General features: G+C 49.2%; 1 protein-coding gene across 1 annotated transcript; it reads left to right on the top strand.

The window, feature by feature from the left end:
• Positions 1–1,040: 1,040 nt before the first annotated feature.
• On the top strand, positions 1,041–9,263 carry Armc12 (armadillo repeat containing 12). The gene is made up of 6 exons (XM_085832852.1): positions 1,041–1,234; positions 2,141–2,286; positions 2,545–2,679; positions 7,783–7,956; positions 8,117–8,188; positions 8,790–9,263. Exons 1-6 carry the CDS (start codon positions 1,072–1,074, stop codon positions 9,120–9,122), a joined length of 1,023 nt encoding a protein of 340 aa, XP_085688978.1. The 5' UTR covers positions 1,041–1,071; the 3' UTR covers positions 9,123–9,263.
• The last annotated feature ends 5,652 nt before the right edge of the window (positions 9,264–14,915 follow it).

Here is a 14,915-nt window from a genome sequence, read left to right as displayed (position 1 = left end):
GAGCAGAGCTGTAACACTTTTGTTGGAGAAATCTTCCCCTGCCGCAGTCCACTTCCGTAGGGGAAGCCTTTTCCTTCTGAGCTGCAACACTTAGACCCACAACCATACAGGAGCTGGGCGGTGGTGGTGCACACCAGTAACCCGCCAGCCACTAGGGAGGTAGAGACAGGAAGATCAATCACGGTTATTCTTAACAATATAGTAAGAGCCTGAATTATGTGATATTTCAAAAACTACAGAGAGGAGGTAGAGAGAGGGCACCACGCAGCTAGGCGCTCTTGCTCTTCCTGATGACCCAACGTTGGTTCCTGGCACACACATGGCTCAGCTCACCGCTGGCTGCAACTCCAGTTCTAGTGGGTCCAACACTTCCTTCTGCACGCCTTGGGTATCCACGTGCGTGTGACTTTGACACACGTCAATGTAAAAAACCAGGTGTGGTGATGCACACCTTTAACCCAGCCAGGGTTAGGCAGAAGCCAGATCCAGGCCAGCCAGGGTTACATAGTGAGACATTGTTTATAAACAAACAAATATAAGGGGCTGGAGAGAGAGATGGCTTAGCCGGTTAAGAGTGCTGGCTGCTCTTCCAGAGGTCCTGAGTTCAAATCCCAGAAACCACATGGTGACTCACAGCCATCTGTAATGGAATCTGGTGCCCTCTTCTGGCGTGTCTGATGACAGCTACAGTATACTTTTATACATAAATAAATAAATCTTAAAAAAAAAACAGAAAGAAAAAAATAAACAAATAGATGACAAAAACCCATAAAGCTCCGAAGAGATGAGCCTTTTCCACGCTAGGCAAGCAGTGCCTCTGAGCCCCACTCCCTCCCTCCCTTCTACCCCTAGAGTCTCTGACTTCTTCTTCTCAGCCTCCAAAAGTAGCACCTTCCCTCCTCTGGACCACTCTGAGGCCTCCTGAACCCCGTCATCTCCTAAGTGTCCTTTGTTGCCTAGTGCCGATTCTAGTGCCCTGGTTCTGGGCCCTGCCAGGGTTCTGGTTCTGGAATGTTCTCTCCAGGTGCCTTGGGCCTAGCTCCTACCTAGCCACAAGGCAGCACGGAAGACATGGGCAAGACCATTCCCCGGTTCCTGGAGCAACTGGACCTCATCAAAAGCTTCGTGGGCCTGGCTACAGGCGCCGGGGCCTTATACCTGCTGTACAAGGCCATCAGGACTGGCTTAAAATGTCATCCACCACTCTGCTCCAACTCGCCGATCTGTATTGCCCGTAAGTGTCCAGTCCCTGGGGAGAGGGCTCTGCCCCAGGAAACCTCCCTAAGGCCTCCCCTGGGGAGGGGGGCGAGGGCAAAGGTGACTCTTTCAAGCTCCACTTTCCTCCTTCCTTCTTTCTTTCCTCTGGTCTGCCTCAGTTTCCCTCCTCCTTCCTAGCACCTGAGGCAAGGCTCTGCTATAGAAGCTAGTTTTGGAGTCTATTAGTAGCCAAGTCTCCAGCCAGGAACCATCAGCTTGGCTTTCTCTGTTCTATGTACTGGAAATGGAAATCAAGAGCTTTATATCTGTCCTGCTCTTGCCTAGGATCTGAAGATACTGAAGGAAAGAAAAGCTGAGACACCTTTTGCCCTGAGTTTCCAACTAGGTCATGGGGTACTTTATTATTTGATGTGTTTGGGTGTTTTGCCTACGTGTGTGTGTGTGTGTGTGCACCACCCGTATGCAGTGCCCACAGAGGCTAGAAGAGAGCATTGGATGCCCAGACTGAAGTAACAGGTGTTTGTTAGTCACCATCTGGCTGCTAGAAATCGAACCCAGGACCTCTGGAAGAACAGTCAGTTTCCTTAACCACTGAGCCATCTCTCTACTCTCCCTAGGGTACTTTTGTGCCATCAGGAAAAGGGTCAGTAATTTGAGATTGTTGGTGAAAGCAGAACCCTACTTGTCGGCGCTACACACCAGGAAAGTTGTCATTGTGAACAAACGAGCGCCTGACAGGGCAGATGGTACATTATTAGATTAGGTTCTTGGTGGGGTGCACAGTTGGTGTAGCAGCAGTCCGTGAAGCGCTAGGCACAGCCTTTGCCCTCAGCTCCCTCCTTCCCTCTCCCCCACTTCCCAGCCCCTTGCTTTTCCTAATTCTAAGTCCGTATCCCTAACTGTGGACTGGGGTGCTTTCTAGGCCTGGCCATCGAGAGAGAGCGCCACGGGCGGGACTCGGGTGAGATTCGAAGACTTCTCAACTCTCTAGACTGCAAACAGGATGACTATACCAGGAGCATGATCCTTCATAACATCACCCGCTGCGTGTACTTGCTGGAGGCTGAGGTGGGGCGGGGCGGGGCGGGGCGGGGCGGGGCGGGGCGGGGCGGGGCGGGGCGGGGCAGGGCATAGCCGGGCCCTCCCAGTCACCCTGGTCCCTGGCTTGTAGCTCACCTGTAACCCCATGACTGCGCAGGCAGCGTCCTCAGACCTGTCCCTCTGGTTGGTAGCATCAAAGAAAAGAAGGCTTCAGAGACTTGGGGGACAGTGGAGCCCAAGACACCCGCTTCTCCCGTCTCTCCCACCTCTTCTCACACACTGTAGGCCTCTTCTTGTACTATGGATGATATCGACTTGGTGGCTGACATGCTAGATGAGAAGGACAACAGTGTAAAAATCCAAGCTCTGAATGCACTTAAAGCTTTCTCTGGCATCAGGAAATTCAGGCTCAAAATCCAGGTGAGCCTGGGCAAGATCCGGTCTGGGTCCTTTAATCTGACAGCTGAATGGTGATGTTTGCTTGAATCGGAGTTTGTAACCCGGAGGAGGAGACAGTGGTCAGCTTCCTCCCGGGCCACTCAAGTCTCCACATGCCTGCATGACACTGGACCCCCAAAGAACAGATTCTTTTTTTTCTTTTTTTTTTTTTTTTTTTTTTTTTTTTTGGTTTTTCGAGACAGGGTTTCTCTGTGTAGCCCTGGCTGTCCTGGAACTCACTTTGTAGACCAGGCTGGCCTCGAACTCAGAAATCCACCTGCCTCTGCCTCCCGAGTGCTGGGATTAAAGGCGTGCGCCACCACACCAGGCCCCAAAGAGCAGATTCTTAGACGCCGGTGCGTAACTTACAATTGGAGTTAACCGTGTAACTCACAAGACTTGTCATTTCAAGGCTAGATGTCGTTTGACTTCTGACAGGCAGGTTGTGAAACTGGGGTTACCACACTTTCCTGCTTGGGGGGGAGGGGAAATCTGTGTAGTCCTATCTGTCCTGCTGTCCTGAAATTCAGAGGTCCTCATGCCTCTTCCTTCTGAGTGCTGGGATCAAAGGTGTGCGCCACCTCTGCCCGGCTTAAAACATTTCTATCTTATATGTGTGAGGCAGAGAGAAAAACAATTCTGCCGAGCGGTGGTGGCGCACGCCTTTAATCCCAGCACTCGGGAGGCAGAGGCGGGTGGATTTCTGAGTTCGAGGTCAGCCTGGTCTACAGAGTGAGTTCCAGGACAGCCAGGGCTACACAGAAAAACCCTGTCTTGAAAAACCAAAAAAAAAAAAAAAAAAAAAAAAAAGAAAAGAAAAAAAAAAGAAAGAAAAACAATTCTTCTAACGAAACCAGGGGCAAGATGGCTCAGGGGGCAAGTGGGCGGGGCGTTTGCTTCTAAGCCTCACAACCTGATTTCAGTTTCCAGGGCCCCACATGGTGGAAGGAGAGAACCAATTCCCACAGGTTGCCCTCTGACCGTCCCCCACCCGGGCCCCACTCCCCACCCACGAGCACGTGCATGCAGCACCTTTTCCCACACGGCAGGAAAACAACAACAACCACCACCACCACCTTCCCTAAATGTGGCCAGCCCCAAACTGAGAAACAGCATGGGCATAATGGGGTCCTCCTCAATCCCATCCTCCCCTCCGGAAGGGCTATGACCTCACATAAGATGCTGTAGGTGCAGGCACCCCTGCGCTTGCGCATCTTGTACGGCAAGGCAGACAGATGGGTAAAGCGCAGTGTGCTGTGTTTGAAGTCCCGTGTGCTCAGGGATATTGTGTGTTAGTTATTGCTGTTTCAGGGACGACACCGACGGTGTAGGGAGGGAAGGTGTACTTATGCATAGACATCCATTTGCAGCTCGTACTTCTCTGTGGTCTGCCATTGCTCCGCAAGCATTGATGACTAAGCTCAACCTTACCTGACTGTCTTGTTCCCTTCTTCTCACAGTGCATGACGTACCGTGGTCTGTTTTGTGACTACCTCACTGTTTGTCCATTGTGGGATTTTTTTTTAAAGATTGTATTTATTGCCGGGCGTGGTGGCGCACGCCTTTAATCCCAGCACTCGGGAGGCAGAGGCAGGCGGATTTCTGAGTTCGAGGCCAGCCTGGTCTACAAAGTGAGTTCCAGGACAGCCAGGGCTATACAGAGAAACCCTGTCTCGAAAAACCAAAAAAAAAAAAAAAAAAAAAAAGATTGTATTTATTTATTTTATATATATATATGATGAGTACTGTAGCTGTCTTCAGACACACCAGAAGAGGGCATCAGATCCTATTACAGATGGTTTGTGAGCCACCATGTGGTTGCTGGCAATTGAACTCAGGACCTCTGGAAGAGCAATAAGTGCCCTTACCCGCTGAGCCATTTCTCCAGCCCCCATTATGGGATATTTCTATCTTCCCTGGTTTCTTGCATCTCCACATGCAACAAGCAGGGGGCACAACCTCCTTGTATTATGTTAGTATTATTAGTAGTAGTATTGCATGACTGTAGATGTTTTGACTATTTCACATTTTAATATTTCTGTCTTGTTTAGTTTTTATCACCAACTTGACATAACCTCAACTGAAGAGTTCCCTCTACCAGACTGGCCTGTGGGCAACTCTGTGAGAGACTGTCCTGTCTGATGGTTGGGGTTGGGGCCCAGCCCGCTGTGGGCAACACCATCCCTAGATGTGGGCCTAGGCTCTGTAAGAAACTTAGCTGAGCACGAACCAGTGAGCGAACTAGAAAGCAGCATTTCTCCACGGCTCTTCAAAGAGGAGCAAACATTTATTTTTATGTGTGTGAATACTTTTGCCTACATGCATGGATGGTATTATAGTCCTGCCCGTTGATTGTGGAGACCAGAAGAGGGGCCAGATCCCGGAACTGGAGTTATGGATGGTTCTAAGCCACCATGTCGTAACTAGAAACCAAACCTGAAACCTGAACCCTTTGCAAGAACGGCCAGTGCTGTTGAGTACGAAGCCATTTCTCCAGCCCCTCCTCCATAGCTCTCTTCTCAGGCTTGTACCTTAAATTCAGTTGTGACCTGGAGATTTAAGCCAAATAAATCCATTCCTCTCCAACATTGCTTTCAATCATGGTGTTAATCTCTCTCTCTCTCTCTCTCTCTCTCTCTCTCTCTCTCTCCCTCACACACACACACACACACACACACACACACACACGCACACACACACACACTGCAAACTAGAATAATTGTTTCTTACATGGGAAAAACTGATTTGGAACAAAAGTTTGGACTGAGGTATTGTGGTATCTTTTGTTTGTTTGTTTGTTTGTTTGTTTTTGAGACAGGGTTTCTCTGTGTAGCCCTGTCTGTCCTGGAACTCACTCTGTAGACCTGGCTGGCCTCAAACTCAGAAATCCGCCTGCCTCTGCCTCCCAAGTGCTGGGATTAAAGGCATGTGCCACCACCGCCCGGCAAGATAAAATATTTTAACAATTAAAATTAATTGACAGGGGCCTGAGAAATGGCTCAATGGTTAGAGCACTGGCTATTCTCCCAGATGCCTGAGTTCGATACCCAGCACCTACATGGTGGCTCACAACCATTTATAACTGTAGCCCCATGGGATCTGATGCCCTCTTCTACTGTATCTATATGAAGGCAGCTCACCCATATCCATAAATACATAAACCTTACAACTTCAGTCAAGAACACCAAAGGCTAAAAATATGTAGCAAAACTAGGTTCCTTCCCCATTGCCAGTGCTTATATAAAATGGAAGCCTTTCTGGTGAAATTAGCTTAATAACTTCTTAACACATTATGGCCTGGTAGTGGTGACACATGTCTTTAATCCCAGCACCCAGGAGGCAGAGGCAGGGAGATCTCTATGAGTTCCAGGCCAGCCTAGTCTACAGAGCAAGTTCTAGGACAGCCAAGGCTATCCAGAGAAACTCTGTCTCAACAAACAAACATCCAATATACATTTATCGACTGGTAGTTATACTTCTGGGCTTTTACCCCAGAGGAATATAAACTTACAGCTGCCTAGAAACTGTGCACAATTACTCATAGCAGCCTTATGCCAAATTGGCTCAGACTAAAAGCTACCGAAAGTCAGTTAGGTGAGTGGTTAGACTGTTCCCATTCAAAGGAGTGACATGCTGCTCCACGTGACTTGGTTAGATCTCTGGCATTGTATTGGACAACAAGTAGCCCATCTCAAGAGGCTACATGAAGTTTAATCTCATCTCTAAGACATTCTCAAGACAGCTGGAAAACAGATCAGGACTGGGGGGAGGGGCAGGTAGCAATGACTGTAAGGAATCCCGCAAGAGAGATCCCTGATGACAGTTCTGATGTGATGAAGTAACATGGAAGGCAGTGGTCATTACAAAAAATAAAATAAGATGCAGATCTGGGCACTCACAATACCATCTCTCTAATTGTGGTATTGAACTATGATTGGATAAGATGTATATGTGGAAGAGCAAGCTTCCTTTGAATTTATAAGTATACAAATAAAACATCTATAACTATTATAAAAATGTTGCAAATATGTGTGTGCATGCACATAGGGTTTTTTTAAAATTTATGTATATGAATACACTGTAGCTGTCTTCAGGCACACCAGAAGAGGGCATCGGATCCCATTACAGATGGTTGTGAGTCACCATGTGGGTGCTGGGAATTGAACTCAGGACCTCTGGAAGAGCAGTCAGTGCTCTTAACCACTGAGCCATCTCTCCAGCCCAGCACGCACGCATTTTATGGGCATTTCCATGGCATGGCACAGTCCTGAAGGTTAGGACAACCTGCAGAGGTCAGTTCTCTCCTACCATCTGGGCCTTAGGGACTGAATTCAGCTTCTCAGGCTTTAGTGAGCTCTCACCAGCCCTTTTACTAGATGACTAGATGTTTTAAAATGTGTGTGTGTGTGTGTGTGTGTGTGTGTGTGTGGTGTATACACTTGTCCCACAGTGCGTTGTGGAGATCAGAAGACAGCTTGGAGGAACTGGTTCTCTTTTCCCACCTCCTTTGTGAGCCTACCAGGGCTCAAACTCCAGTCTACAGGCTTGTGCCACAAGCCCTTTGCCTACTAAGCCATTTCCTTAGCCCCTTTATGGTGGGTTTGAAGATTAAACCAAAAAGATTCTCTGAAGGATGGGAAAGGGTGAGAGGGAGGGAGAAGGAGAGAGAGAAGGAGGAAAGGAGACAGACAGACAGACAAACAGAATAGGGGAATACTGCAGCTTGGGGCTTGGAGGAAGTGCTGCACCAGTGGCCAGGATCAAGGAAACAAGCTTAGGTAGGAAGAAAGTGGAATTAGCAGGTGGACCGAATGACCTTACCGACAGGATGGATTAGAGAAGAGGAGGTTGGGTAGAAGGTTTAGGAAGACAGAGATAGCCCATTGAGGAAAAATAAAAATCTGTGAGGTGGAAGTAGCTAGTCGAGGCATGAGGTGTGGGTAGCTAACCAGTGCTTTGGTACTTCCATTCAGGGCAGGAGGGTTATCTCCCGGGTTCTGGGTGGGGTCAGGGAAGAACGACATGAGCATAATCGTGGGGGGGGGGTGGTCACCGTATGAGAACAGACCCATCTCTCCACTCCAGGAGCATTGTATCAAGGTACTGGAACTGATTTCCACCATCTGGGACTTGGAACTGCACGTAGCTGGTCTCCGATTGCTCAACAACCTCCCGCTACCTGACTATGTGCATCCACAGCTGCGGCGGGTGATGCCCGCCCTGATGGAGATCGTACAGTCAGACTGCATCCTGGCACAGGTGCCTGCCCATCAGGGCCGCGGCCCCGCCCCCGGCCCGGTCCTGGCCCCGCCCCGCCCCCAGCTAGTCCTGGAGCAGCACCTAGAGGGAAGAGCAGAGGTTCAAGCCACCCCTGCTGAGGACCAGACCCACATTCCCTCTCCTGCTGTTCCTTCTTCAGGTACAAGCTGTCCGCCTCCTGAGTTACCTGGCACAGAAGAACGACCTTCTTTATGACATTCTCAACTGTCAGGTGAGGAAAGATGGAGACGGACTGATGAGATGCTGACGCAGGTGTCAGGATCGCTAGGTCGATTTTTTTGGGGATGATTTTTTTAATGTGCACTGGTGTCTGTGCGTCGCCTGTGTGCAATGCCTGTGGAGGCCAGCGGAGGGCGCCAGATCCCCTGTAACTGGAGCTACAGAGGGTAGTGTGAGCCACCATGTGGGTGCTGCAAAAACAGAGCTCGTCACCTCCGCTTAAGCCATCATCTCTCCGGCCTCACACACTGTCTTTTTTTTTTTTTTTTTTTTTTTGGTTTTTTTTGAGACAGGGTTTCTCTGTGTAGCTCTGGCTGTCCTGGAACTCACTTTGTAGACCAGGCTCGCCTCGAACTCAGAAATCCACCTGCCTCTGCCTCCCAAGTGCTGGGATCAAAGGCGTGCGCCACCACGCCCAGCACACACTGTCTTAAAGTTAATCTCACTTATGTTCTCTTGACCGTGAAGCAGTCTCTCTGGAAAACGATCATGAAAGGAAATGGCAAACCTGGGTCCGCGAGAGAGCAAAAAGCCAAAGATGAGACTTTGAGAACGGACAGAGTCTCACTGATTCTCTCCCATCTCCATCATAGGTGCGTCCCAACTTCCTGAACCTCTTCCAGTCTTCACAGCCGGGCAGTCTGCTGTTCGAGGTGCTGGTGTTTGCGGAACACTTGAGTGAAGGTCGGAACGCCACCCACTACCGAGCGGTCAAATGGCATTACAACGAGCAATCCCTGCACGAAGCCCTCTTTGGGGATGAGTCCAGATTGGCAGACCGACTGCTCTCCCTGGTCATCCACCCTGAGGAGGAAGTTCAGATTCAGGCCTGCAAAGTCATAGTGAGCTTGCAGTGTCCCCAGGACTTGGGATCCCGACCCTCTTCCTGCCGACCTAGCCATTCCTGCTTTAAAACCGGGAAGTGAAGTTAAGGAGATCCAATAAATGCGTACGGGAGGGAAGCTCGAGGCCTCCGGAAGCAAGCGTCTGTCCGTTGCCTCCCAGGACCTGGGTGGAGGTGCTGTTCATCAGGGCCTCCCCCTAGGCCGTGGAACAGCACCCAAACACATCCCACTTCTGTGTTTGGGAGACTGACTGCCCCTTCTGTTGCTGCTCTACAAATTTGTTTCAATTTGTGTGTGTGTGTGTGTGTGTGTGTGTGTGAGGGGGAGGGAACATGTGCACATTTGTGTCTGTGCACATGCGCTCTCACGTGTGAAGGCCCCAGCTTGACAGGAGGATCAACTCCCTCTGCTTTATTACTTGATTTACTGAGATGGGGTGTCTCAGTCGAACCCAGGCTAGTCTCTAATCTGGCTAGTCTCACCAGCCAAGTCGTTCTGGGGATGGCCGGAAGGACAGCCAGTAGCTCATCATCCATTGGGCATTTGCATGGATTGTGAGGAATGTGAATTCCAGTCCTCATGGTTGCCTGGCAAGGACTTTGACCCGAAAGTCATCTCCCAGACACCCTTAAAGCCTGAATGTGAGGACACCCTTTCCTGTGAGGACAGAGGTGCTGGGGGGGGGGGGGCGGGGGCGGGGGAGATGTGTGCGTGTGTGTGTTTTGTTTTATTTATATGAGTGCACTGTAGCTGTCTTCAGACACACACCAGAAGAGGGCATTGGACCCCATTACAGATGGTTGAACCACCAGTGAGTGCTGGGAATTGAACTCAGGACCTCTGGAAGAGCAGTCAGTGCTCTTAACCGCTGAGCCATCTCTCCAGCCCCAGTGTTATGTGTTTTAATGGAACGGTTGCAAACTTCCATGCAGGTGCTGGGAATCAAACCCTGCCCTCTGCAAGAGCATTAAGTGCTATTAATTGTTGAGCCATCTTTCCAGTTCAGTCCTCTGTCTGTGGCTTAAGAATCTTCCCCAGAGCTGGAGAGATGGCTCAGCAGTTAAGAGCACTGACTGCTCTTCCAGAGGTCCTGAGTTCCATTCTCAGCAATCACATGGTGGCTCACAACCATCTGTAATGGGATCCGATGCCCTCTTCTGGTGTGTCTGAAGACAGTGACAGTGTACTCATATACATAAAATAAATATTTTTTTTTTAAAAATCTTCCCCAGTTCCTCCTATTGGGAATGGTGTGGGCCCTTGAGGGGGGTGCCTGTGTGGGAGCCTAGCCTCTTTCTGATCTCCTGTTTGGTGTTGTGCCCCTGGGCACATGAGTCCCTTGTGGGACATGCCACCATCCACCTCTGGCCTCACTGGATGCTAAATCAGTTGCAGTGGCGAGAGCCTCATCCTGGATTTAGAAACTTCAAAATGATGGGCTTAAGACAGGCATGGTGGTTCATGGCTTTCAGCATTCAGGAAGCAGAGGTAGGCTGATGTGTGTGTGTGTGTGTGTGTGTGTGTGTGTGTGTGTGTGCGCGCGCGTGGAGAATGGAGTAGAATTAGTTCTCTCCTTCTGTTACGTGGATCCCAGGATTGAACTGAGGTCATCAGGCTTCGCAGCAAGCCCTGCTGGACCATCTTGCTAACCCAGGTCAGTTTCTTATTCACTCCACATGTACCAATTCAAGTCCTGGCCAAGAAGGAGTCCAGCATGATTCTGGAGTGTTAAACAGAGTAAGGGACCGTGGCTCTGTTACTATCCTGTCAAAATTTACATCAGAAACGAGCCTGCATAGGAGCTGAAACTATCTGGTAAGAACAGGGGACAGAGAGCAGACAGACAGACAAAGAGGGCAAAGGCTGGAGTCAAGACTGCTGGGTTCGAATCCTATCCCTGCTACTTGCTAGCTGTGTGACCTGGGGTGAGGCACGAACCTTGTCTGAGCTTCGGTCTCCTTGTCTGTAAAATGAATAGCAACACAGCACTTAGGAGCCCGTTGGCATTATGACAGCCTTAGAGAAGCTGTATTGTGAGATCCTCTCAGAGAAGACAAAGATTGTCACTTCTCTGGGGTGACAGCCTCTGGGAAACACAAGAACAAAAGCCAACAATCACTTGTTATTTCCAGAACTTGGAGTGTCTTGGTTGCTCACCTGGCTCCATCAAGCTTGGTTGGTCCAGCTTTGCCCAGGGCTGGAGGGTACTTTTCCAAGAGGGCCCGCTCTCTCTGCAGGATGCTCGTCATCGAGTCAAAGCATTTCACTTCCCCAGAGCAAGTCTGCTAGACCCTAAACAAGTCTGAATACCATGGATTCTTGTCGCTTCCTATTCCGACCAGCAGAAAAGAGCGACAACACTATGTTCTTCTCAAAGCAGTTTATTCAGGAACCTTTCAACATCATGCATGAATCTCTCTCCAGAAATCAATCTCTCCAGGAAAAAACAACAACCAACCCGTCCCCAATCGCAATCCCTTATATATCCTCTCAACCACGCCCCATCAGCCCTGTCCACTTAACAGCAGTCCATTGGCCAGAATCATCACTCGTCATATGGTCCGATCTTGCATCATGGTGCACCTGCGCAGTTCACCCAGTGGACATGGCTTATTTTTCAGGTGTATGAGGAAGTCAGGTGCAAGTCATAAGACTTGGCTGCAGTCCCGGGCGCCATCTTGGGACTTCTGCCACACCCGCTCCTCACAGATTCTAAACTGGAACATAGGAGAAGGCCTGTCTGGAGCCTGCGAGAGGGCTGAGTGGGTAAAGGTGCTTGCTGCCAAGCCTTAGGATCTGAGCTCAATCCTCAGCAATCCATGGCAGGAGAGAACTGGCTCCTTCAAGTTGTCCTCTGACCTCCACGTGTATGCTGTGACTGGTGTGTGCACATTTAATCAATGTCATCATTAAAGAAAGTATTATATTTTAGTTATTTCAAAATAAGTTTTCTCTTGAGGATTTCAGTCTTTTTTAAAAAAAAATATTCATTAGCTGGACAGTGATGGCACAAACCTTTAATCCCAGCACTTAAGAGGCAGAGGCAGGTGAATTTCTGAGTTCGAGGCCAGCCTGGTCTACAGAGTGAGTTCCAGGACAGCCAGGGCCACACAGAGAAACCCTGTCTCAAATATATATATGTGAGTGCACTGTGCCTGTCTTCAGACACACCAGAGAAGGCATCAGATTTCCCTTACAGATGGTTGTGAGCCACCATGTCATTGCTGGGAATTGAACTCAGGACCTCTAGAAGAGTAGTCAGTGCCCTTACCCACTGAGCCATCTCTCCAGCCCATAACTGATTTCTTAAGGGGTGAAATCGTGGAGTGGAGAGTTGGCTCAGTGGTTAAGAACACCCCTTGTTGCAAAGAACCCAGGTTAAATTCCTGGCACCCACACGGAAGTTCATCACCAGGGTAACAGCCCCACATATGATGCAGAGACATACATGCAGGCAAAACACTCACACCCATCAAATAATAAAAATCTAAAATTAAAAAAAAATAGGTGAGCCGAGTGTGGTGGCACACGCCTTTAAACCCAGCACTTGGGAGGCAGAGGCAGGTGGATTTCTGAGTTCGAGGCCAGCCTGGTCTACAAAGTGAGTTCCAGGACAGCCAGGGCTATACAGAGAAACCCTGTCTCATAAAACCAAAAAAAAAAAATAGGTGAAGGCCAGGCGGTGGTGGCGCACATCTTTAATCCCAGCACTTGAAAGGCAGAGGTAGGTGGATTTTTGAGTGCTACACAGTGAGACCCTGTCTCAGAAAAAAAAAAAAAAGGTGAAATCGTTTGTTGGTTGCTTAGCTTTTCGTACATCCAGGGGACAGTGGCACACTGAAACAAGGAGGCTCTGTCTCTGGAGTCAGAGACACATCCCACAGAGGGAATATTAGCATCCTGCACCATGGAGCACGAAGTATGCTCAGCTGCACACCGGCATCTCAGATGTGTGTGGGGGTCTGGATTGGGTTTGGGTTGGGGTTTTTTTTTGTTGTTTTTTTCTTTTCATTTTTCAGGTTTGTTTGGGGTTTTTTTGGTTTTTTTTTTTTTTTTTTTTTTTTTTTGTAGCTGGAGAGACAGCCATGAGTGCTGAGAACGGGAACTCATAGTTTTGGTTGTGAACCTAGCCTCTAGTGGCTGAGCCATCTTTCCAACCCATTTCTGGGATATTTTAAATTACATCCTGTCTTCTGTTTCCTATACAACCTCTTACTGGTCCTCGCCCTGTCAGGACGGTGACGGCTCTGGTCAAAGCAGCCCATTTTCCTAAAAGTCATAATAATGAGCCTCGAAAGATGGAAAACTTGAGTGTGCGTCGTGTGTGCCGTAAAACTGTGATTCACTCAGCAGAGGGGAAGACCCTGAGTGTCTGACTGTTCTGCAAGGTCTTGTGGGAAACTTGGCAAGCTTGCGGCAGGACCATCGCTGGCGTAACTGTTCCGAAGGAACATTATGTGACTCTGGAGTTTGGGTACATGTATTAAGAATTGAAGTGTCTGTGGTACTGATCCATAATAAAATCTCAGATGTGGGGGGAAAACCCCAAACCCCAAAGCATCAGTAACATCATCAACAATAAACAAACAAAACAACAAAATAACAGGGCTGGAGAGATGGCTCAGTGGGTAAGGGCACTGCTGCTCTTTCAGAGGACCTGAGTTCAATTCTCAGCATCCACGGGGCTGCTCACACTGACTCTGGTTCTAGAGAGCCAACAACATCTCTGACCTTGGAAGGGCACAAGGCACACATATGGTGCACAGACATACAAGCAGGCAAAGCACTCAAAGACCCAAGAAGCAGTAATAACAGAACCCCAGAGACAGAGTGTGCTAGTGACCACAGAACTGAAGAAACACAGTGGGGGGGTCTTGGGGTTCACTGGCCAATTATGCTCTCAGAGAAGTCTCAGGAGAGAGAGAGAGAGAGAGAGAGAGAGAGAGAGAGAGCGAGCACACCAGCTGCCCAGAAAGTCACGTGAACAGTCTGAATGTGCTAGAGTGCTAACAGGATCATGACTGAACACCAAAGCAGCCCTACTAGAATGTCTCTCAGCATGAAGAATTGTTTCTTCAGAGCCTAAAAGGAGGCCAGCTTAGTTCCAGTCCCAGCCAATATACTCTGACCCCCAACCCCAGGCCCCAGGCCATGTGAAATTGTATACAAAAACCAAGAGGGGCAGAGGAAGGTGGCTGGAATCTCAGCTGGCCCAGTGGTTCTCCGTGTTCCTGTGAGGGAACAGTCAATAGGCCTAATGTATTGTCCTCTTGCAAGCAGGTACACCTGATCCCATGAAGAAGGCGGCTGTTCTGCTCAGAGGACCACGGACCCCAACTGTTCTGTAGGTATGGCTCAGTCTTGCATACACTGACTGAATAGGTTTAAGGAATGGCAGAAGGACTTTCTAGAAGTCGGGACATCTGTACCTTCTCTACAGTCAGCTCTGTCTCTGTCACTGGTTCTCAAAGGTCAGGTCATTTAGGAGCGGGGGTGGGGTGGGTACCAACTTTGAGGACTCTGGGTGAATTCAGCCATTGGCTGCTATACAACTCCTTCATAATGAATTCTCAGGCTGGACATGTATGGCTGGTCCATTGGGCCCTCAAGGCCACCTGAGCAGCAGGGAGTTAAGAATCCAGGGAAGTCACACAGTTGGCTGGTGGAGACAGATAACTGGCTAAGACAAGGTGGTTGGACAAACCAGGAGAACCCTATGCAGTGGTAGAAGAGTGGGTGTTCCACCAGGGGGCAGTAGAAACCAGTGATGGCTCACCATTAGCATTTATTAAAGACCAAAGAGAATAAAATAAAAATCCCGCAGAGCTGGGTGTGGTGGCTCACCCCTGTAATCGAAATACTTGGGAGGCTGAG

Source organism: Mus caroli, unplaced genomic scaffold (genome assembly GCF_978045245.1).
Source record: "Mus caroli unplaced genomic scaffold, Mus_caroli_1 scaffold_18, whole genome shotgun sequence".
In the NCBI taxonomy this organism is placed as follows: domain Eukaryota; kingdom Metazoa; phylum Chordata; class Mammalia; order Rodentia; family Muridae; genus Mus; species Mus caroli.
The sequence above is the reverse complement of the archived record's forward strand: the minus strand, read 5'-3'. Positions and strand labels throughout refer to the sequence as shown.